This window comes from Equus caballus, chromosome 27 (genome assembly GCF_041296265.1).
Source record: "Equus caballus isolate H_3958 breed thoroughbred chromosome 27, TB-T2T, whole genome shotgun sequence".
Classification (NCBI taxonomy): Eukaryota; Metazoa; Chordata; class Mammalia; order Perissodactyla; family Equidae; genus Equus; species Equus caballus.
This window is the reverse complement of record NC_091710.1, coordinates 56,318,082-56,342,268: the sequence shown is the minus strand read 5'-3', so window position 1 is coordinate 56,342,268 and position 24,187 is coordinate 56,318,082. Positions and strand designations below refer to the sequence as shown.

Genomic DNA, 24,187 nt, shown 5'->3' with positions numbered 1-24,187 from the left:
ATTAAGATAATCGTCCAGGTAGAAGACCTTACAGTGAGACAGGCAAAGAACCCTAGGAAGAGAGACCTGAAGCAATTTTTCTGATGTTAAGGTCACTGACAGGAAATATCTTTTTCAATTGATTCAGGCTCTTGTGTCTTCACAGTGTGCTGTAAGATGGGTCTGAAATAGTGTTTAAAAATAACTCAGTCTATTTCCATAAAATTAGCAAATGCTAATAACAAAAAGATTGCTAAAGCATTTCCTTACCTACTCCCATTTATCCCCCAACCATTGTAGTCTTTATATGTTACCTATGATTTACATTAGTCAAAATTGGTAGGGAAAGAACTTTTACAGAGCATCTAGAAAGGTGAGTCTTAAGTTACCTTTAAGGGACTTAATGTTTAAATTAGTTTTATGACATTTAGCTACCTTCTTTTTATTCTTTAGGCCAAGTGAATGGGACTAGAGCTCTCTGAGATGTCCAGCAGTTCTAAAATTCTCGCTTCCAATTATTTCTATGATTCAGCAATTTGGGCAGGAGAAGGGAGAGGAGTCTGGCGTCTAACACATCTGTTAACTGCATTGACTAGGTAACATTCTTCAGGTGTCATTTTGTTTTTTCGTATTTTTGTTAAAGATTTTTGTCTCACGTTTCTCCCTTTAGTAGTACTCGTAACCATAATTTGTTTCCTTTTTTAAAAGTATTAAAATTAACAAATTCTCCTGGTAAACAATTCCAACAGCGCAGAAGAGCAACATTCTTGTCGATCCTAGGACGCGTCTATGCAGAACCAAACACACGCATCTATCCTGAACCACAAATGGGCTCATAGTGTAATGATGCTTTCCAAGCCTAGGAAGCACCATCCATTCCAAGAGCAACCCAAGAGGAGAGGCTCCACCCTCTTATAACCACTTTCTGGGGCTCACAAATTCCAGAACTGTAGAACCACGTGCGCTGGAAAGGTACCCGGGAATAAGGAGCGCTCCCCGGGAAGGGCAAGCTCTAAATCGCGCCCTGGAAACGCGTGAAATCACTGCACCTCCAAACGCCCAGGCTGGGCGGGCCCGAGGTCAGCTGACCTTCCGGGGGGCCAGGAACGCCCCCGCTCGGGGTCGGTTTCAGAAAGCAGGGGCGATGCTCGGGGGGGGTCCGCCGCCCGGGGTCCCCGGGGATGGAGGGCGCCTGGGCCCCCCTGCCCACGCGCGCACCCGGGCGGGGCGTTGGGCCGAGGGCGGAGGGACGCGGGCAGCCACGTGGCCTCGCAGGAATGCGCGGGCGCGAGGGCGGAGCGCGGCCGAGTAACGGGCAGGCACGTCAGCCAATGGGCTCCCAAGTAGGCCCGGACCGGCCAATCACGGCGTGGGGGTGGAGCGGCCTTCCCGTGGGCGGGGCCAGGGCGCATCCCGGGGCGGCGGACGCGGGGCGGGGAGAGGGGCGCTCGGAGGGACGGCCGGCGGGGGTCCCGGCGAGGTGAGTGGGGTCCTGGGTCGGGGGTCCCGGCGGGGTGAGTGGGGCGGGGGGTCGGGGCTCTCGGTGGCGTGATTGGGGCTGGGGCGGGGGTCTTTGAAGGGCGCGGGAGCCTTTCGCGGGGACTCGGAGTTTTCTCTTTTCTTTGAAAGTTGCACTTCTGCCCCAGTCCCCCAACAAGCCAGTCCCGCCGCTCCGTGGACTCCGGCTGTGCGCCCACCCTGGAGGTTTTGTGCGGCAGGGCGAGGACAGCTCGGGGTGGCCCCTGCCCCCGGGCATGGACAGTGCAGGTTAAGGCCCATGAGCAGCCCCGCAACTTCAGGGGGGAGCCCCTGTCCCCCGGACAGTGCAGGTCAAGGCCCATGAGCAGCCCCCCAACTTTGGGGGGAGCCCCTGTTCCCCGCACGGACAGTGCAGGTGAAGGCCCATGACCAGCCCCCCAACTTCAGCCCGTTGCCCCCTTTCCTCCCCATAATGGTAATGGGCCATCAGGAATGTGCAGGAGGGACCCCCAGCCCTGGGCCTGGAGGCTGGAGTAAACCCCACCGCGCTGAATTTGCGTGAGGAATGAAGAGCTGAGGTGTTCGTGTGGGGAACAGCAACTTATGTTTCCTCTGGAGGCCAAGGTCTTTGGCCCACTTGAGGATGAAGATAGTTGCTGCTTCAAAGCCCGTCTGTTCTCCTTACCTTTACCCGCGGGTGCCGCTGCTCCGGGATCTGAAGTTGGGGCGGCGCTTCGTCCGCAGGTGCCTCCTTATCTGCATCTGGCAACACTCCTCCCCTCCGGGAGACCCTAAGTTTTGAAAGTAAAAATCTGAGTGACTGTCTCGACTTTTAACAGGATGCCAGCGTTCTGAGAAAGCCTCAGCCTGTTTGGTGCGATGGAGTGTTCGTTTCAGTCACTACCTTTCGCTGGAGGTTAAAATTCTCATTAACTCGAAACACAGTGGGCTTTTATCGTCTCTCTAGCTGAACCACAAAGTAGAAGTTAAGTCCCTCTCAGTGTTCTGGATTTGGAGCAAGAGTTACTTAATTGCCCTCCAGGTAGAACGTTGCGAGGGATAACAGCTTCACTGTTCATTTATTGCTTAAGAGATGTACTTTCAACACCTGTTTATAGAAAACAACTTTTATTAGAAAGGAAGGTGAGATTTTCTCCTTGTGTATTCTGCCTCGTAAGCTCCCACAGCGTTTGTTCGATTGGCCCCAGGGTCTGATTTCGTGGCCAGCTTCTCTGGTTAGGTCCACAGTGACGTTATGGTCAGACATAGACTTTCGTGATTTCCTGTCAGTAAGAAAAGCTGTTCGTCTAAGGTGCTGTTTGACAATTGATTAGTCTCTTCATACAGGCCATTTATCATCGAAGGAGTTATAGACGATTAGCGGATAAATTCAAAGTTACTCAAAGTAGGTTTTTTGACATGCCGCATTTTCTCCGCAGTTTCTTGCGGTGAAGTTAGAAGAAAACCCTTTGGGGATTCTAGATGTGGGCATGTGAGAGGCCTGGAGGGGCCTGGCCTCAGGAGCCCTGGGGTCGAGTTCTGAGCTGCTCGCCTGACCCTGGGTGAGCCGGATCGTCCCCAGAACTGCAGGGCACTCACGCGTGAAATCGCTGGAAGCCGATCGGATGAAAATGTTTTTAAACAAAAAATGTTCTGCCTGAGTCAGAGCATAATAAAAATGGGGTGATTTTTGGCTGTAGTACTCTGTAAGAAATAGTTTTTAAAAACCCCTCTTGTACGGTACGTTATTCGTTTGTTGCACAAGGCATAGTGGAAAGGCTGCAATGAAGAATTCAGATAGAGATGTTCAGAGCGTGTTAATGTCTAATTCACACGCTGTTTGAGGTTTTCGCGGGTAGAAAGGAAGGAGGAGGGAGATACGACAGGAGGGAGCGCAGGCGTCACGTTTGTGAGGCAGCTCTCGAGTAAGCCTCGGGGAAGTGGACTTTTGGAAGAACAAGGGGGACGTTCCAGGAGTGTGGCAGCAGAGCGGGGAGCTGCAGGTCCAGGTGCTTGACCGGGGCCGAGAAGTGAGGCCGGGACTGCGTTCTGCAGGAGCGTGTGGGGCAGGGCCAGCTCCAAGGGGTGGCTGTGGTGTCCTCCGTCACAGGTGATGGCTGCCAGCCCTGCCTGAGAACAGGTGAGGCACAGCTGGAGACCGACTTACATGCCACCAGCTCCGACCCATCCCACCCCCCTCTTTGCCTCTCCTTCCCAACTCCAAGTCAGGCTTGCAAAGCTGCCGGGCCTAGATGTTTGTTTTTGCTTCTTCCTTTAGTTTTGTGTGTCAGTTTACAAAACTTTGATGATAAAAGTGACCAGTCTTGGGGCTGGCCCTGTGGTGTAGTGGTTAAGTTCAGCACCCTCTGCTTCGGCGGCCTAGGGTTTGCAGGTTCGGATCCTGGGTGTGGACCTACACCACCACTCATCTGCCATGCTGTGGCAGTGACCCATAATATAAAATAGAGGAAGACTGGCATGGTTGTTAGCTCAGGGCCAATCTTCCTCAGCAAAAAAAGAAGAAAAAAAGACATTCAAAGTCCAAAGTCAAATATATACATGATTTTCAAACTTCTGCTCTCCCTCCTCAGTTTGGATCATGAAAAGCTGGCCAAACAAGAAAGGAGTTGTGTTTTGATAAAACTGTGCTTTGCACAGTTAGTATTTTATTCTGTTACTCGCTTCACTTTCCAGGGAGGGAACTACTGTGGCGACTTGGGCTTGGCCTCTGATCTTGAAGAAGTTAGATAAGTGAGTGGGGAGAGCGGGGTTTGTGCTGGTGCGTCCTCACTGCCCGTTTGAGCGCAGTTTCCAGCGGGGGTCGGACGGCGTGGTCTGGAGAGGGCAGCCTGCAGCTCCCAGTGCCCCGGGCCCCTGGGCCGGTCCCCGCGATGGGGCCCAGCTCTGCCTGCCTTCAGTGTGGCTTCCAAGTGGCTCGAAGCTGTCGGGCATTTGCCAAGCACGTGGGTAGGATCCTGCGTGGGCCAGTGTAGACACAGCCCAGGGAGTTCCAGGGTTGAGGCTGATCGCGTTTCAGAGGCTGGAGTCGGCTTCTGTGGGAGAAGCACTGAGCTCTGGCGGAAGGAATTTCACCCACGCTGGGGGCCTGGCCGGTTCGCAGCTGGGCCGTGGAGGCTTGGTCGAGGCCAAGCCGCGGGCTGTCGCTCTGTGTGGGGCGGGCACCTCCTCCCTCCAGGGACACGGCTCCCGAGGCTCCCGCCCCCAGAAGCTGTAAGAGGATGGATTCATGCTTTGTTCTCAAGTGCTTGGCTCAGCAGGTGGGGCAGTGGCCACTCGGGCGGCCTTGCCTCGTGTCCAGCCTGCCCGGCTCCGCACGGGAGCGTGGGCCCGGTGCCCTCTGGGGCCTGTGAGCCAGCCGCGGGACCCTCCTCACTGACCGAGGCTGGAGGAAAGTGCTCCTCCTCCCAGTGCTCGCCCCATGGGACGTGCAGTAGGTCCCTTTTCGGCTGGGACTGAAATCTGAAGTCGTGCTGTTTGGTTCCGCGGACTGGAGGGGACACGGATCTGCAGCTGTGGCCCGGGGCGCGGGGTGCTGGGCGCGGGGTGCGGGGCGCGGGGTGCGGGGTGCTGGGTGCTGGGCCCGGGGCGCGGGGTGCTGGGCGCGGGGTGCTGGGTGCTGGGCGCGGGGTGCTGGGCGCGGGGTGCTGGGCGCGGGGTGCGGGGTGCGGGGTGCTGGGTGCTGGGCCCGGGGCGCGGGGTGCTGGGCGCGGGGTGCTGGGCGCTGGGCGCGGGGTGCGGGGTGCTGGGCGCGGGGTGCTGGGCGCGGGGCGCGGGGTGCTGGGTGCTGGGCGCGGGGTGCTGGGCGCGGGGCGCGGGGTGCTGGGCGCGGGGTGCTGGGCGCGGGGCGCGGGGCGCGGGGTGCTGGGCGCGGGGCGCGGGGCGCTGGGCGCGGGGCGCGGGGCGCTGGGCGCGGGGTGCTGGGCCCGGGGCGCGGGGCGCGGGGCGCGGGGCGCGGGGCGCTGGGCCCGGGGCGCGGGGTGCTGGGCGCGGGGCGCGGGGTGCGGGGTGCGGGGTGCTGGGTGCGGGGCGCTGGGCGCGGGGCGCGGGGCGCGGGGCGCTGGGCGCGGGGCGCGGGGTGCGGGGCGCGGGGCGCGGGGCGCTGGGCGCGGGGCGCGGGGCGCTGGGCGCGGGGCGCGGGGCGCGGGGCGCTGGGCGCGGGGCGCGGGGAGCGGGGCGCGGGGTGCTGGGTGCTGGGTGCAGGTCTGCGCTGGGAGCAGGAGGGCTGGGGCGGCCCCAGGCGCTGCTTCCCCGAGAAGCTCAGACCTGCCCGCTCGGTGACTTCGTAGGAAAGAATGAAGGGCGCAGCGTCTGCCAGGCGGGACTATCTGGGAAACGGATCACGAATCGGGGGGCTGGGCGAGGGCAGGCGTGGGGCCGTGGGTCTCCGTGGCGCCTCTCTGAGCCCTCCGCGGGACGAGGCTCAGACGTGGGACGCGCCTCTCCCTCGCCCTGAGGAGCCGCCTGTCCCTCCTCCACGACGCTCTCTAGGAGAAAGAGGGGGACCCCAGGGGACGGGGGCGGCCGGGTGACCTGCCCGTGAGCGAGGGGGGTGTCTCGTTTCAGACACGGCGTGATTCTCAGGTGCTCGTTCTCCCGGCGCCGCGCAGGGGCCCGCCGGTGGGCTGCTCTTCCCGGGTGCTGGCCGTGGCGTCCTGGCCATGCAAAGGCCCCCGGCACCCTGGGCCCGGGGCTTCACGAGTCAACTGCTAAGCCACCGTTTTAGGCCCCGTTTTCTCCCCTGCCGAAACGGTTTAGTGCCATTTTGTTCGCATGTGTTTTTTACATCAAATTCTCATAAGTTTTAAAAAGTAACTTCTGCAAAAAGCACCAACATCTCTACAAACGGAAACCATCTCTGTGGTCCTGTGACAAGCAGTGATGTGGCGCTGACACATCTGCAGAAGACTGCATGGATGTTTAGTGAGCACCTGCTAGGTGCTAAGTACTAAGTACTAAGCATCCTGAGACCCAGGACTGGGCAGGGAACAACATAGACGGAGTCTCCTTCTTGTGGGCCCATGTCCTGGGGTCCAGGAGAGATGATGGGCAAGGACAGCAGACGGCCCCTCTGGTGATGCTCAGTGCAGGTGCTGGGGGCGCTGGGCTGCTGTTTACACAGGTGGCCCCGGGAGCCTCACAAGGGGATATTTGAGTGAAGATTGAAAGAAGGGGGGTGATGTCTGCGGCAACAGCCTTCTGGGCAGAAGGGACAGCACGTGCAAAGGCCCTGGGGCAGCCATGTACCGGCAGTCCAGGAGCAGAAGGCCCGGGTCTGGAGAGCTGGGAGTGAAGGAGGCAGGGCAGGACTTGGCCTCCGCGAGGTGCAGAGTGACAGGAAGCCATGGCAGGGTGCTGGCTGGTGGACTCCTGCTTTCAGTGGGCCGTCCTGGCTTCGTGTTGAGAGCAGACTAGAGGGGCAGGGAGACAGAAGGAGGGCGGGAGGGAGAGACGGTCGGTCGCATCCTGGATGTGTTTTGAAGGAGGCGCTAACGGGCTTTGCTGACGGTGATGCTGGGAAGGAGAGAGAGGAGGAGTGGAGGACCCCTCGTCCTGAGCGGGAGGCAGGAGGAGGTGCCGTTGCAGTGCTGCCTGTGAGGTCCTCTCGGGGTGGAGCCGGCCCAGGAGCCCCGCGGGGGTCCCGGGTGCGTGTAGAGCTGTGAGGCGGGACGAGGTTCCCCCAGGGAGGGCAGAGCCGGGACCCCGGCGTGGGCAGCCTGAGGATGGACGGGAGGAGGCCGTGTCCCGAACGGAAGATGTGTCTGGAGGAGGAGAATCTGATGCCGGAGGAGCTTGGATGGAGGAGATGAGGACCACTCGCTGCAGGTGGTTTTGCTCCGCGTGAGGCAGGGACGGGGCCCTGGGTGCAAGTCCGGGGGGCTGCCTTCTTTTCTCTGAGCCTCCTGTCCGCTCAGCCCCCAGCTGCCGTAGGCCTGATGGCGCCTTGTCCCTGTCTGGCCACCGTCTGAGGCCCACAGGAGGCCGGTGACCATCGTGCAGCCCTGGGAACATCACCGCAGACCCCCTCCACCACGGGCCGCAGAGCCTGGAACCAGCTGCCCGGCAGACCGACGGGCTGGCCTGGAAAGGGCCGCAGAGGCATCAGGCTGGCGTGGGGCGCTGACCTCCAGGGCCGGCCGTGCGCCATCTCGCTCGCGGTCACTGCGGCATTAGTGCTTGTCACCCCTGCAGCCCCGGGCTGTTCTCACAGTCCAGTGACTGGGCCTGGGAAGGAGGGACGTGTGCCCAGGAGACACGCACGGGGATGGTCCCAGACCAGAGACTGGGCATGCCGCCACGTGGTCAGTCTGGGTGGGTCATGCCACTGGGTCACGGGGGCGTCGCTGGGTTTTATCTGCGCAGGCTGGTGGGCTGCCTGTGTGGGCATTGGGGCGTCGGGGACTCACTGGTGCCCCTCCCCTGGGGTCAATCCGTCTGGCAGCCGTTGTGTGTGGACAACAGCAGCAACACAGGACCAGACAGGGCAGAGTGACTAAAGGCTCCTGTGGCTGCAGCTGACAGGTGGAAACCGCACGTGCGCGTCTGAACACGCGTGTGAGTCAGGGCACCTGCTGCCGTGGAGGGACGGGGGCGGGGCCACAGTTGACAAACGACAGCACGGACGGCAGGCTCTGTGGAGGGCACTGATTGACTTCTTGTCGAGCTCCTGGGTGCGTACCCGTCTGTGGTCGCCCATCAGCCTCATGGACACATGGAGAGAGGCCCTGACCTGCTTTTCCCTAGTAGGTTTGTGGTCGTTAAATCCCATGTGGGATCGGCTCTTAGACTGGTTCTCGTTTGTTGATGGACTCACTGACGTCCGCTGTGGCGAGTCTGACCCGGAGCTGTCTATAGTGGGGGAGGGGCTCACCTCGACCTGGGGATGAGGGTCTGGCCAAGGGGCCCCGGGAGGGGGAGGGACGTGCTGTGGTCAGTTATGGCATGGAGACCATCACACCGTGGGGACCCCAGTGTTCCGTCTGCCGTCAAGGGTCTGGCGTTGTGCCCTCCTGGTTGTTGGTTTGCACAGTTCCCCCTTGGGGGCTGTGTTGGGCGGGGGTCCGTGTGTACCCTGAAATCTGGGAGATGCCCTCTGGAGGATGGCCGGCAGCCATGGGCTGACACCGCCAGGGGATATGGGGTCCACAGGGTGGATGTGGGGAGATGGGGAGGAGGCAGGGAGAAGAGAGAAGACCCCTCCTCCACCTTCAGACTCAGCAGGCGTGGGTGAGAAAACGCCCTCCACATTGGAGGGCTGCAGGCTGCAGTCTTTAGGGGCAACTGGACCCAGATCCTGAGGGGAGGGTTGAGGTAGAAGGTTCAGTGCACGGAGGGGTTTTGCTGAGGGCACAGAGGAAGGTTTCGTGGGATGGGGCGGTGGTCAGCAGTCGTTAGAAGTGCCAAGCGCTGTTGTGCAGGTTGTGCACTGTACGCCCTGGCACTGTTCACTCTGTGGTCCTGATGGATTCATATTTTATCGTGGCCGCTTTCTAACAGGTGGAGGGGTGGGCTTTTCTAATTGCCACGAAGGTGCCATGATTCCCATGAACACTGACCCAGGGCCCGGGGAGAGGGGGCGGTGGTCCCGTGTCCGGGGCTGTGGCGAGGAGTGCTCTGGGTGCCCACGGGGCTCAGCCCTGGCATGGAGGCGCCCAGCCCCTGGCTGTGGCCGCGGTGGTGGCTGCGCGTTCCTGCGTCTCCTGCGCCTTCTCCGCCTCCTCTTCCTCATCACCGCGGCCATCTCCTGGGGACACCGTCTTCCTGTGATGCTAGAACCACCTCTCAGGCAGACGGGCCACCTCAGCGCCCTGATCAAGCTCCTTCCTGGTCCCCTCTGAGCCCACAACCAGGCCCTGCCCTGGAGCCGCCTCTCCAGCCTGGCCCGCCCTCGGTCTCCCCCGGGAAAGCTCTTGCTGGTCCCCATCCTGGGGGAGCCTCAGCTGCCCCTCGGCCCCTGCAGCAGGGGCGGCCGTGGGGGGAGGTGACCGCGTGCCGTCTGGACATGGCCCTGCTCCCCTCCCCGTGGTGCCTGGTGTGGCCCCAGCCCGTGGTGGGTGAGCGGGCACCTCAGGCGGCCCCGTCCCTGGAGGAAGGGACCAGGTGGGGCCGAGAGAGAGAAAGGCTCCCCTGCGCAGGGGGACGGCAGCCGAGGCTGGACCGGACAGACGTCATCACGTTCACAGGCTCGTGGGAGCCCCTGGTCACGCTGGGCCCACAGCCGGTCCCCCTCAGCCCCACACCCAGGGGCGCAGTGGGCACCCCTGCAAAGAAGGCCGGGGACAGGCTGGAGCCCTGGCGGTTTGCCCGAGTTCCTTCTGTTCCTGAGGCCTGCTGTGCTGATGTCCGACTCTGCAACGCGAATTTGGAAAGTCGGGGTTCCCTTTGAGCAGGAAACCGCTGGCCTGTGGGTGTGAGCGCGGGACTGGGGGCCGGTTCCTGCCTTCTCCCACCCTCCTGGTGCCTCCTCCTCCGACTGTTTGGGGGGCTCACTTTTACTCTCGGCCCTGCGTCTCGGTCGCATTGTGACCTGACCCTCTGCTCTGTGCTCTGTCTTCCTTCTCTGACCGGGCACAGGTGGTGGGGGAGTCACGGAGGGGCCTGGACAGACGAGCCGGCCCACCAGCGGGACCCCAGGCACAGGGCGTCCTGACGCAGCTCCCTTCTGCTCTCTGCAATTTCTTGTGTGAACCTCATATCCCACTGAGTGAAAACATTTCTCAAAGACGTTTCTGATTAAAGACAAAACGAACTTACTCCTCCGTAAGCTTTGACCACGGGAAGCAACTGCAATTTTCTGTAGGTCCTTTTGAGTTTTGAGAAAAACTCTTTGACTGGATGGTTCTATTGTGGAGACCCATTTTGCGCATCCTGATGCTGATGGGCCTCACCGGGGTCACTGGGGCTTCCAGGGACCTGCTGATGGTGGTGAAGCATTTGTCCTCTGGGTCTCCTCCTGATAAGGTCCTGGGGGGGAGGGCACGAGGGCGCAGAGACCTTGGGGGAGGATGGGGCACAGAGACCCCCATGGGGTGGGGCGGCGGTGCAGAGATTCCCCGGGGAAGGAAGGCACAGGGGTGCAGAGACCCCGGGGGAGGAGCTGGATGAGCTGGGGGACAGGAGGGGAGGGAGGGGCCTGGAGGACGGGCAGGTGGCCCGCGGCTGTGGGGAGGCGTCCAGCACCTGCCCTTTTCCACGTTTCTCTCTCTCGGAGCTGAGGCTTCCTTCCCTGAGACTTTCAACCAAACCAGTGTCCCCAGCAGCTGTCTCTTCTCTGCTCCTGCAGCCATGCTCCCGCCCTGTCATTGTCAGCCCTGCACCCCCAGCGTCCACCTCCCCTTGTCCTTCATGGCTGCCTCATGGCTGCCCCTCCATCCCGGGATCCGGGATTCTGTCTCCTCGGGCCCGTGGGGGGCATGTTCTTGTTCAGGATTTATTCGTGGTGGTATTTCGTTTCACCAAGCCCAGGCATTGCCGTTTTCATGGGGGCAGGCTTCCCAGGGAGTGGGGCGTCCTGTCCTTATGGCTGGAGCAGAAAGGAGTGCGTGCGGAGGGTGGGAGTAATGAGAGGGGAGTAGAGAGACACAGAGAGTGAGTGACACAGAGACACAGAAAGGGAGAGACAGATAGGACAGAGAGGACACAGGAGCACCCTCGCGGGTGAGAAGGTTCGCGAAGCGGTGTCTGTGGGAGAGAGCCGTGTCTGGATTTGCAGCAGAGGCACGTGCCGAGTGGCTGCTGTGAAGACGGCGAGGTTGTGAGCTGCTCAGAGCAAATGGGACGCACCCCCGGGCTCAGTCAGCAGAGGCGCACCTGCCTTCTCCCTCGTTCTGGTCCATCCCCTGAAGGTGGGCTATTGGAAAAGAGCTGGCGAGGACTGTTTGCTAATAGCTCGTCATCAGCTGCAGTAAACTCGCTCCTCTTTTCATTTTTCCTGTTGGGGAGGGGGCGGGGAGGCAGTCTGTCGGGAGTGGCCCCTGGTCTGACGTAAACAGTGTGCTGCAGTCAGAACTGTGGGGCGCAGTGACACACCCCAGCGTTGCCTTAGAGAAATGGCCGCTCGGTCACCCCTGACCGTTGGATGTAAATCCAGACGTGAGGGGACCAGCGCCAGGGCTCGTTGGCTCCCGCTGGGCCCCACGTGGGGTCCTGAGCCAGCCCCTCATTAGGTGCTAGGTGCTGAGGCCCTCGGACCTCCCGGGGCAGGTGACAAGTTCTGGCACAGTCCTGGGCACGGGCCTCGGACGGACAGAGCTGGCCTGGCTCAGCCTGCTGCCTCCCACCCTTCCAGACCCCAACAGCGTGGAGGCCGGCTGGGCACGTGTGGGGGAGTGCACCCCCATCCCCCTGAGCGCGAGGAAGCAGAGGGCGCACTGGCCGCGCCCAGCCTCCCGGCTGCTGTCTGTGAGCCCCGCTGCAGCCTGCAGGCGGTCCCTGTGGTCTGGAGTCCACAGCCGAGGACACGGGCCCGGCGCCGCAGAGCCTGGTCTCGCTGGGACAGTCGGGCCAGAACAGGGTCTGCACACGCTGGCTCCCAGCACCTCTGTCCACTCTTGCTTTTATTTTTATTTTTTTAAAAGATTGGCACCTGAGCTAACATCTGCTACCAGTCTTTTTTTTTCTTTTCCCCAAAGCCCCCCAGTACATAGTTGTATATTCTAGTTCTAGGTTCTTCTAGTTGTGGCACGTGGGACGCCGCCTCAGCATGGCCTGATGAGCAGTGCCGTGTCCGTGCCCAGGATCCAAACCCGTGAAACCCTGGGCCAGCGAGGCAGAGCACGCAAACTTAACCACTCGACCCCGGGGCCGGCCCCTGTGTGCATTCTTTCTGCTGCTTCTGAGGGGAAGGGGCCTTGGCCGTGTGTGTCCCCCCTGCTCCTGGTCAAGCACTCTGACGGAGCTCCCGTGGTCCTGAAGCTGGTCCTGAAGCGCAGGCTCTGAGAGGCACCGGGCCCTCCCATCCCTTGGGGCATTCTGCGTCCCCGCCCTTGGCTCTCCTAGCACATCTGCAGAGATGGGGCAAGATGCTGGAGGTGTCCCTGGAGGGAAGATGCCGGCCTGTCTCCATGATGCTGTAACACCGGGGAGTGACCTGGGGAGCTGAGTCGCCGCCCGGCCTCTGAAGCCCTTCTGGGACGTGGAGCCGCTCGGCCTCCAGACGCCGCCCACGAACGCTCCTGCTGCTTGGATGGAGTGTGTCATCTTTTGTTTAAAACCACAACCCGAGGGCTGGATGAGATCCTTCATTAGGATGCTTAAATTGGAAGATGACAGCAGCGGTCGCGCAGCCCACTGCCGGGCTGGGATTATGTCATGCTTCTCGTGGGAGGAGGAGAGCCGTGAAAGCCAGCCTTGTGCTGTGTCCTGGGGTCAGTCCTGGGCAGAGGGCTCCAGTGCCGCCCCGGCCCGAAGATGCTGTCTGCAGACCCGGAGGCGGTGCCACCAGGAGAGGCGCACAGAGGGACCGGCTTCTGCACCCGCCTGGCTTCAGAGGAGGGAGGGTTTTCTGGTGTTGCCTGAGGGTCCCAGGGGCGCAGACACGTCTGTGGTGGGTGAGCAGGCCGCGGCGGGGGAAGTGCACGCGTGCGTGCAGAGTGTGTCACACGGACACACACCTGTGGTCCCCATGCGTTTGTGCCGCAGCTTCCTAGAAAGGTACCTTCCAGGAACGCGGTTTCCCGAGGTTGCCGATTTTGGAGGCAAACAGTCTCAGAGCGTGATACACTCTGCCCGACATTCGTGCCTGATCAGGGGCGCGGGCCGTGGTGCGAGGCACGGGGTCCAGTCCCAGCTCTGCCACCGGTGGAGCGAGCCCTGAGCTGGCCTGGAGCCCCCGTCGCTTCCTTGTCTGTCAGGCGGGACTCGCTTGCATGTGGATCAGCTAACAGAACCGCCCGGCTCACAGCAGGCGCCCTCAGTGGCCGTGGGTATTTAATAGGGTCGGGCGACAGAGCAGACAAACCTCCAACCAATTCTTATATCTTGTCCTGATATTGTCAGTGGGAGAGCGAGAAGTCAGTTTGGCTCTTTTTATGCATTTTAAGTACAAACAAATAGGATTAATGAGATTCGTACACTGTGGTTTAAAAGGAGGTTTGAAGATGAGTGAATGATGCCATTGAGCTGACAATTCTGTTTAGAGACAAAGGGCCCTGTGGCTGTCAGGTCAGCACGCCAGTGCGTCTGAGCTCGCTTGGAACAAACTCCAGGCCGGCGTGCGCCCAGCGGCGTCTGCTGGCAGGAGGGACGCCTTTTCTGGGCTATGCCTCCAGGCCAGCTGCCCGCAGGCAGGACGTGGTCATCCCAAGTGAGCGCAGAGAGGACCCCAGGACCCCACTGGCTGCTCTGGGTCTGCCCCTTGCTGCCCCTCGCATCTTCAGCTGCTGGGAGAATGCAGAGTCCGCCCGCTGGTCATTGTGAGCGTTCGGAGTCGTGGGAATGCCCTGCTCACCTCTCGAGATGGCCGTCAGGACCCGCTTCCTTCCTTCTCTTCGCTTCCTCGCAGGACCGTTGACTCCATTGTCTTCTCTTTTTCCTGCGGATGTGTCGTCTCCCCTGTTCCCCGCGGTGCCTATGGGGGTCTCGGCACACGGGGAGGGCCAGACAGCGCTGAGACCGGCCGGAAGATGCCTGCCAGCCGCGGCGACGTTTCCTTCTCTGGCGTCGGCTGAAACGTCCAGCGTTGTTGACACGTGAAGTGTATTTGTGGACGTGTCCTTGCTGGCCTGGCTCCAGGTGAGACGGACGTCAGCGCCCGTGGGCGTGTAAATGGGCGCTTGGGCTTGTGGAGTCCCTTCCTCGGGAGACGAGGAGCAGGAAGCCTCTCCTTCCGTGGGCTGCTGAGGCCCCGGGGCTCCTCTGGAGGCTCGTATTCGTCCTTCCTGCCCACGCCCCACAGCCCAGCTGCCCTGGGAGGAGCGGGAGAAGCAGGCCCTCCTGTGTCTGCATGACTGCGGTCCACGGCCTGCCCAGCACAGTCTGTGCATGTGCGTGTGCACATGCGTGTGGGTGTGCACGAGCTCCTCGACCGTGACTTCTTCAGACCAGAGTGTGCGTGTTCCTTCACAGGGAGGACCTACAGCTCTGGGGCATGGTAGACGTCGGCTGCATGTTTGTTGACTGAGATGGAAGCATGGTTCCTGTTTCGATGTTGGCCCCATGGAGCGGGGTCCCTCCTCCTATCCGCTCGGGTCGCTGAGCGCTGGCTGCCTGCTCACGCGGTGGCGCCTTCTCTTTGCAGCTCGCTGCACCCACGTTGTGTGCCCCGCCGACTGCTGTAGTCTGGGTGCGTCGGCCTTAACTTGTGTGGGGGTGAGGACCAGCGCGTCACCCTCTGACCCCACTGGGTGTCTGTCTCCGACATCTCTGGAGCGCGGGCTGGGGTGGCGATGCGGTGACCGTGACCACACCACAGTGACGGCTCCTGCTGCCCCTGAGCGTTCGCTCTCTGTGAGGTCTGTTCTGGTCACCTGTGCTCAGACGGGTCCTGGGGCAGGGAACGGGGCGCAGACACGGAATGGGCTGGGTCTCCAGCCGGCCGCAGAGGAGATGCCAAGCCCAGGTGCACGTCCGGCGTTGGGGCCTCAGCCTCTCCAAGACAGCGGCCCAGGGGGCTCAGCCGGGTGGGTTTCTTAAGGCCTCCAACTGCTAGTTTCTTCCCTTTTTTTTAGAATTTTAAAAATATTTATTTTGAATTTAGAAAAAAAGCAGCCTATTATCCTGCCGCTTAGATAATTCTTTTTTTTTTTTAAGTAATTTTATTGGGATTATGATGGTTTGTAACATTGTGTAGTTTCAGATGTACATTATTATTTATCAGTTTCTGAACACTTCATCGTGCTCACCACCAGCAGTCTAATTTTTATCCATCACTGTACATATGTGCCCCTTTGCCCCTTTCACCCCCCACCCCCTTCCCCTCTGGAAACCACTAAACTCTTCTCTTTGTCCATGTGTTTGTTTACCTTCCACACATGAGTGAAATCATGCAGTGTTTGTCTTTCTCTATCTGGCTTCTTTCACTTAACATCATACCCTCCAGTTCCATCCATGTTCTTTCAAATGGCACAATTTTGTCTTTTTTATGGCTGAGTAGTATTCCATTGTATATACGTACCACATCTTCTTTATCCATTCATCAGTTGATGGCACTTGGGTTCCTTCCACATCTTGGGTATTGTGCATAGTGCTACCAAGCCCTGGTTCTTCATTTGAAAATGAGGATTGCTTGGCTCCCAGGCTTGTGATGGAGCTGCGGGGTTGTGACGGGGACCCCGGGATCTTGATGGGGATGCTGGGGTTGTGACCGGGATGCGGGGTCGTGATGGGGATGACGATGTGAGCAGATGAGTCAGGATGTGAGGGGTGAGGCAGCGCAGTGCACGGCGGGCCTGGGGCACCGCGGCTGCTCCCCAGCAAATTCTCAGGACGTTGTGGGCTGTTTGTGCGTATGGCGTTGGTGAAGTGATGTCAGTGCGAAAGAGGACAAGGTGCTCAAGGCTGGGGGCCAGGTGAGGGGCCCAGTGCGAGGAGTGGAAAGTTCTGTACTGACAGGTGCCCCGAGATTGCTGACCGAGAGCCGCTCTGTCTGGGAGGGTGTGTCCGCACAGCCTGGCCAGCTCGTCTGAGCCTGAGCGGCGCTTGCTCCTCCCTGTGAGCGCCTGAGTGCACGTCCTTCTGTGATCAGGGTAGAGGGACTCGCGGGGTGGCTGGTGAGGGTAGGAAGGGGACACTGGCGCGCCGGCTCCGGGCCAGGGGGCCTGTGGAGGACGAGGGCTGGGGTCCTGGTCTCCCCACCGTACTTCTCTGCTTTCCCGTGGGCTCTTGGAGCCTGAAATGCTCCAGGCATGAGGGCCTTCCCGGGACCTCGTTGGGACCACTGGGGAACCGGGGGCTGCTTCTGCAAAGTGGATCATTCTGTCGAGGTGGGCGGGCGTCTGATGGGGGGACCCTCGAAACAGACGTGGCCAGCAGGACTGACCTCCTCGTGATTTAGCTGCTAGCCCGCTGATTCTCAGACTCTGTCTTTGTGGTAACATGTAAGGAGCAAGAACTACAGGAAAGAGAGAAAGAAAATAAGAGCAGGCGTGCACAGATCCGGCCTGGACCCCAGAGTTTGTGACACACTCACGGTGATGGGCTTCAGGACACGTGGGCCTTGTCCTCAGTCCTGGGTGATGAATTCTTCATGCGAAACTGCTTCAGTGGGAGGAAGGGGAGGCAGGAAATGTGTGAAACAAGGCAGAGAGGGTAGAGGGGGCCTGGGGCCGGGAGGGTCCGGCCGGTGAATCCCAGTTGCGAGAATAACCTGCGGCTGCATCTCGAGGTGAAGCCGTGGGACGCTCTGCTGTTTTCTCTGGTGTTATTTTGTGGGGATTTACAAGTCCAAGTCCTTGTGACCAACAAGTGCATGGAAATGAGCCTCCTCCGTGTCTCGGGGGTCTCAGAGCGCCGGGGGGCGTTTAGGGACGTGCTCTGCCTGAGCCCTGACCACAGTATCCTCCTTCTTGCAGGGTCCCAGGAGCGAAGCCTCAGCATCTGCAGCATGGACCAGCGAGGGCCGCCTGCCCCCGCTCCGGAAGGTGAGGGGACTGCGCTTCAGGGCAGGTGGCCGAGGGGTCCCGGTGCACTGGGGCTCTTAGGAGACTCCATACCCTGGGAATCACGCAATTGCTGGGCTGTGATGTGGGTGGGAGCTCCTCGGGAGGAAGGGGGCTCTGACACAGGCACTGAGGGCCTGGGTCTGGAGCCCCCACCCAGCGCCCGTCCTCGCCTGGGGGCTCCTGGCTGAGCTGTCCCCTGCCGCCCCCAGCTGGGTGCCCCTGAAGTGCGCACACCACTGCCAGAGTCCCATGAGGTTTACCTCAGCCCCATCCTTTGGAGCCCTGACTGGGGTGGGTGACAAAGTGTGGAGGACCCGCTGTTTCCAGCCTGAATTTAGGCTGAGCCCCAGCTGGCCTGACATCGGTGCCCTGCGGCCCCTCAGGCCCCTACAAGTCGAGCTGCAGGGCAGTTTCCATCTCTGCTCCCTCTGCTGTCGGCTTGCTCAGGGCAAACACGGACCCTCCTTGTCAGCTGCTCTGTGAGCTAAGTCACTATGAGCCCCAAGCGGGACCACATGCACTGGCCCCTGGAAAGTGGCGCTGGGTGTGTGGTCAGCACCAAGCTCCTCACAGCAGGGCCTGCCTCGGTGTCTGTGTCTGCCCGAGGCAGATGGGCCGCGGTCCCCTGCAGGCCCAGAGGCTCTGGAAGGAGGGGCCTGGTCCTGTGGTGATGAAGGCACAGAAGCCTGGAATGAACCCTTGGGGGCTCCGAGGCCTCACATCCTGTCTCTGCAAGCGAGGGCCCACGAAGAGTCCGCCCTGAGTGGGTCCTCCCTGTTCTGTTCCCTCTTTTGTTCCCTGCCCTGTGCACCGAGTGGTGCTCTTGGCCCTCGGAGGTGGTATGTGGGACAGAAAGAAGGCGGCCGGCAGGGACAGTGGTTCCTCATGGGTGTCCGGGGTGGGGGACACCGTCTCCTCCTGGGACGTGAGTCCCTGGGGATGCTGGATTGTACAGTGTGGGCCCCACGGTGAGGGCCCGATCCAGGAGGAGGCAGGGACGCTGGCGCATGTTGAGAAGGGTCACCTGCACGTCATGGGCGAGAGTCTGTGGAGTGAAATAAGGACACAAATGCCCACCCTCTCCTGGGGCCCTTTACCCAGGTGAGCGTGGTGCACTACACTGACCCCAGGGTCATGGCCAGGGCTCTGTGTCCGCTCTGCTTCTGTGGGCACCTCCTGGCCGCTTGGCTCACCTCCCGGGGCTGCGGCCTGTGGGGAGTGGCCGGAGGGTCCTGGGGCGTGTTCTCCTGCAGGTTCGTCCATGTGGATGAGGCGCCAGCTTCTCGGGTCCTCCAGGCTCAATCCCCCTTTGATTAAGTGAACATGAGACGGAGACCAACACCACTGACCGCTCTCCATCCCCATCAAACGGGGGGACGCCCGAGCGACCCCTGGGGAACATGTCCTCCTGTGACCTCACCAGGTGGCGTGACTTCCCCAAACCACAGCTCTGTGCTCGGGACCCACCTTCCCGCTAGAGAGGCACTTACGCCCCAGTGCACCCTAAGAAGCTGCGGGTGAAGGCCAGACGTGCTGTCGGGGCGGCCGGCGCGGAGACGGTGCTGAAGGTCTGTGTTAAGACGCCTCCGTGCCGTCGCCTCCGTGTGGTGCCTGCGAGGCGAGAGCTTGGCGGCTCTCGACATGAGGAGATGCTCCCTGCTCTGAAGCCGGCGGGCTGGGGACGGAGCCTACTGTCCACCTGATGGGCCCGGGGCGGTGACAGAGGATGCCATGAGGACGACGGACTGGCGCTCCGGGTGTGGGCTCTGCTGGAGCCAGCTGTCTTCCAGGGCTCCCTCCTGCCCTCTTCTTTTCGGGCATTTCACTGACAGCAGCAGTCAGCTATAATATTTTCCTGTTTTGGGTGGTCGGGGCACCAGTCACGTGACCTTACAGGGTCCTTCATCAACCCCCCCACCATGGACACACAGAGGACAGGGCGGCCGTGGTGCCCTGAGCGCCAGGAGGCCACTAGGAGCATTGGGGAAAAATTAAAAACTAGAAGGAGGGGCCCAGAAGACCTTTCTGCGCCTGAGTTCTAGGACTGTGGGTGACGCACGAGTGTTGACAGTCTGATGGCAGAGGCGAGCTTCTCCCGCCGTGCTTTGTCTGCTCTCAGAGGCGACTCACCCGCTGTTCTTTGTTAAACGTGTCCTGGCGTCTGATGGCCGAGTCCGGTGCTGCCCGCTGCGCGTCCCCCGGTGTCTCGGCCGTCGCTCTGACACCACCTGGATCCGCAAAAGCACCCGTGCCCCACAGCCCTCGCTGGCAGACGCGCCTCCATGCTCGGTCTCGGGAAGGAGAGTGGGGGCCAGGTGGCACGGTGTCTTGGGGTGTGCTCCTGGGCCCCGAGGGAGAGGCCTTGGGAGTGGGGGTCACCGCGGGCGCCCAGGGCGCCAGGAGTCCGCGCAGCCCCGTGTGAGGGTCTGCCCAGCAGGAGGAGGGCGTCCGAGGTCTCGAGTGCTGTGTTGGGACTGTGTTTAGTGATAAGTGCTGTCTACCTGGAGTTCACTAAGAGGAGGACGTTATGCGTTCTCACCCCAGAAGCAGAGAAGGAAGAAAGAGGTAGCCCTGTGGGGGCGGTGTCACCTCTCCAGTTGTGGCGGTCACTTCACAGTGTGCGCGTGGACCAGATCGTCGAGTCTGCACCTTAAGTACACATGACTCTTTCTGTCTGTCACTCATGCCTCCATGCAGATGGAAAGGAGAACAGGCGCAGAGGATGAAGGGTCCCTCGGAGACGGGGCTGGAGGGTTGCTGGGGGTCCAGCAGAGTTCTTCGCATGTCCCAGCAGGCGAGCCCCGTCCTCGCCCCCATGGGTCCACGTCCCCGCCATCCGCCCGTTACTCCTCTGACACCCGGTGCTGATCTGGCCTCCGGCTGCGTTTGGATTCTCAGACAGATCTGACCAGCAAGGCCAGTCGCTGTTGGGGTGCAGCTGGTCTCGCGAGGCCGTCTGTGGGCCAGGTGCCGTGGCCCAGTCGCCAGCAGCGCCGTCCTGGCTGTGACCTGACCCTGGACACAGGAACGTGGAGTCCCCCGCGTGGACCACTGCTCTGTTTCCTGGAACTGTCCTGTGGGGAACCCGGGAGGGTCTCGGCAGCTCTGGGGCCTTGAGGGGCCACTGCGGGCCATCCTCACAAGACAAGAACAGTCATTGTGTCCTTGGCAGGTGGCTCTTCCTGGCTGGTGGCCGTGGCGTGGCATTTGACTTGGATTGAAGACCACGATTCAAAAACCCTAAGACCGTAGTTAAAAAATTGCAAGGCCAAACTTGTGTGATTTTCTAGGTAATTAACTTTTGTGACCATTAGTGATGGGGATGAGGGCCTGGCATCATCTTGGATGATTCAGTCGTATTTTAATTATAATCTCCCCCGTCGCTAAACTGAAACGATTCCCTTACAGACGCCCGGAGCACGGCGCAGCAGCGAATCACCCAGGCCGTCCTCGGCGCCTCGGGATGCAGTCGGGGCTCGTGTCCCACCATCACCGCGCTCGTCTTTTCCTCATAGTTCTTTTCTGCATAATCGGAGACTTGAATATACATTTTTTTAAATTGTTGAGCATACATTTTGATGCCGTGGTGCTGAATTTTTATAAGTATTTTCTACGTCACCACCTAGTGTCCGCAGCTGTCCTTCTTGGTGACTGCGTGATTTCTCTCCTCCGTGCCGTCACATGTTCTGGTGGGATAACTGTCCTGTGTTTGTTCCTGGCCTTTCATCAGGGGCCTCTGCCTTTCCAGAAGCTTCCTTGGCAGCAGGTCAGATGGTCCCCAGGTCAGGCGGGATCAGGGAGGCCGGTCGTGCAGCAGAGAAGCCTGCGGGCTCCGTGGCCTGGCTGCTCAGCTTTGCGTGTTGACCCGTGGTCCCTGAGAGCTGGCCAGGCACAGGTGTGTGAGCTCCCAGGCCTTGGCCTCCGTCATCTGTGCAAGTAACAGGACTGGAGTAGCCTGGACCTCAGGAGCTTGTGCGAGGACTGACGGGCTACCCTCGCGGCGGGCCTGGAGGCACTCAGCGAGACAATTTGGACGATGCTCCGGGACTTGAAAATAACATTGGAAGATGCTCCGGGATATTTCAGAATGCGAAACTCAACTGTTTTATGATTTTTTTTTTTTGAGGAAGATTAGCCCTGAGCTAACATCTGCTGCCAACCCTCCTCTTTTTGCTGAGGAAGACTGGCCCTGAGCTAACATCCGTGCCCATCTTCCTCTACTTTATATGTGGGACGCCTCCCACACGGCATGGCTTAGAGAAGTGGTGCCATGTCGGCACCCGGGATCCGAACCGGCGAACCCTGGGCCGCCGAAGTGCAACATGTGCACTTAACCGCTGTGCCACCAGGCCGGCCCCATCCGTTTTATGATTTCCAAGTCACACCACCAGCTATAGCCTTTCCATAATTAATGGCCAAATTCCAAGGTGAGTTGTGTTGGGGAATAGAATCAATCCTCCTGTCACGTTAACGTCAGTTCACCAACAGTCGGTCACCAAATGCTCGCTGACCGTGTGGTGAGCGCAGACCAGCGCCGAGAGCTGTGGACCCGCCCAGGCGGTGTGCGGGGCCGACGGGGAGGCGGCCTCTGAGGGGCATTGTTCTGGGGACCCACTGTTGAGCACGTGCAGCTGCAGCCGCGGTGACATCCAGAGCCAAGGAGGCTGCGGCCTGAATGGCCCCTTGTTGAAGGAGTGGTTTGCAGCCGGCTGCTTCTTAAAGCACTTTCTCTTCTTCTTTTAACAATACAAAGAGTTAAAAAGCAAGTTGCCTTCGTTTGAAATAAGAGCAGCAGCATCTCTTGGATTAAGCTTTCACGTCGTAATCAAATATGGGTTTACAAGCCCCAGGAGAAAGAATGTGTAGCTTTTATCTCTGAACTTAAAAGTAAATATTCATCTACTTTTTTTCTTGATGCGTTGATCTGTGGCAAGTCTTTAAAACAGCAGTTAAGTGCACACCTTCTGCTTCAGCGGCCCGGGGTTCACTGGTTTGGATCCCAGGTGCGGACATGGCACTGCACAGGGAGGTGGGGGACCAGAGCCAGCCCAGCTGGTCCCAGGGCCCTGTGTCGGTTGTGTGGACCGTGGGCTTTTGGTCCTGTCTCCCGGGAGCTGTGGGCAGCTGGGGTGGGCTGGGGGCAGAGGGAATGCTCCTTCCCTTCCCCATGCTGGCTTCCTCCCTCAGTTTTTCCTCCTCCTCTCTCCGTCCCTCTGCTTTGGACTGCCCAGAGTCCTGACAGACGTTTGCATCAGTGGGAAAGAACGTTTTAACTTGTAGCGACTTAGGTTTTGCTAGGAGTACCGTGAGGAGCTATAACTGTTTTTTCACTGAAATATCCGACATGAGTTCTCTTCTCCTTGGGGACCATGCTTGCTGTACTGGCTTGACAACAGCGTTGTGGTCGTTCCTAGACTGAGGCAGTGCTGTCCTCGGTATCGAAAGGGTGCGTGGAGCGCAGCCTGAGGGAGCAGCATCCCTCGGATGAGACCGCATCCCTGGTACCCTGCCTGCTGAAGGAGCTCAGGTCTTAGTTGGCCGTGATGAACTGAGTGTGTCCGGAAAAGTGCGATAGTTTGGCGAGGGTGTGGAATCCTGTGGCCAGGGCTCCTTTACCCTGAGGACGCCAGGCGTCTGGTGGTGCCTGGAGTCATGTGGAGTCGCGGGCACACTCGCCAGCAGACAGGTGGCGTCTCCTCCTTTGTGGGAGACAGGCTACTAACAAGCAGGTACAGGCTGGGAAGGGAGCTCGGGGACACGCGGCCTCCCGGTCCAAGCTCTGGGGCCCTCCAGGGAATGAGCGGCCACTCACCTGAGATCTGAAGGTGGTCGAAGGACTGAGAGCAGTTGGGGCCTGGAGCTCGAGCTGAGAGTCTGTGCTGAGGCCGGGGCGTGAACCCACGGATGCAGTGGCCCATTGGCACTTCAGGAATGTCGCCCTTGTCCTGGTATGGATGAGGTGGGGCCGAGCCAGACGAGGAGCCGGGCACAGACGGGTGCAGCAACACCGCAAGCTGCGAGGCGATCCCGGAGAACACTGCCGAGGGCCGAAATGGGGAGCGCCTCGGGCATTTGGGGCGAGCTGGTTAGGAAGGACCTCGTGGAATCCAAGCAGAGGGTGTTGGATGTGAGTCCTCAGCCCCCCGGGAGGTCTGGGTTAGACTGACGGCTTCGTGTGGATGAGGACCGAGGCCACAGGCATGCCTGGCCTCCTGTGGGGACAGCGCCTGGACTGGAACTGACTTTATGGGGGCAGAGGCAAGGGGGCCGGTTGAGAGTTCATCAGTGAGCTCGGGCAGCCGGAACAAGTACCGTGGACGGGAGCTTTCACTCATTGACTTTGATTTCTCATGGCCCTGGAGGCTGGGTGTCCAGGATCGAGGTGTGCGCAGGGCTGGTTCCTCCTGAGGCCTGCCTCCTCGGTGTGTAGATGCTGTCTTCTCCCTGTGTCCTCACCTGTCGACCTCTCCCTGTGTCCTCACACGGTCGTCCCTCTGTGTGTGTCTGTGTCCTCATCTCTTCCTCGTAGAAGGACACTGGTCCTATTGGATCAGGGCCACCCTCATGACCTCATTATACTTCAATCACTCCTTTAAAGGCCCGTCTTCACATCCAGACACGTTCTGAGGTCCTGGGGGTCAGGGTTCAACATAGGATTTTGGGGGACATACTTCAGCCCATCGCGAGGACTGAAAGGAGCAGCCAGCTGGGTGGGAGGAAGCCAGGAGTGAGCAGTGTCAGCGATGCCAGGGGAAGGCCGTGCCGGGAAGGGACCTTGGGGGCAGGTCCGTCTGCAGGGCCGGCTGAGAGTGACCCCTTGGCCTGAGTCACCCGTGACCCGTGAAGCCATTTCTCTCGGTGGAGACAGCGTGTGACGACGTGAAGGTGCCTCGAGGGGACCGGGGGGAGACCTGCCCCTCCCCACGGGTGCTGGCAGGATGGAGTGCACTCCCGGGGGGCCTCTGAGAGGGAAGGTGGGTGCCACCTTCGACCCAGGAGGGTGCTCCTGTGCCATCGCCGTCTCCCGAGAGGGCACAGGGAGTGCTTGGTGGCAGGACATTGAGGCCATTTCTTCAGGCAGCATTTTGGTGATGATGAGAGAGGAAGAGGGT

The 24,187-nt window shown here is 60.3% G+C and overlaps 1 protein-coding gene across 42 annotated transcripts in view; it reads left to right on the top strand.

Annotated features, from left to right (window-relative positions):
• The window catches only part of ARHGEF10 (Rho guanine nucleotide exchange factor 10), a 169,990-nt gene that overhangs the window by 37,494 nt on the left and 108,309 nt on the right, over window positions 1-24,187 (top strand). For 19 of the 42 annotated variants that reach the window (XR_011433143.1, XR_011433144.1, XR_011433142.1 and 16 more), the window contains exons 1-2: window positions 1,366-1,459; window positions 16,986-17,054. Coding sequence is in view for 39 of the 42 variants with exons in the window: in XM_070252827.1 (XP_070108928.1) it covers window positions 17,018-17,054 (37 nt within the window). In the remaining 3 variants the exon portion in view is untranslated. Of the gene's footprint in view, window positions 1-1,365; window positions 1,460-4,697; window positions 4,910-12,832; window positions 13,026-13,978; window positions 14,209-16,985; window positions 17,055-20,247; window positions 20,366-20,483; window positions 21,503-24,187 lie in introns of those variants that run through there. The other 23 variants (XM_070252818.1, XM_070252803.1, XM_070252809.1 and 20 more) reach the window with 18 other exon arrangements.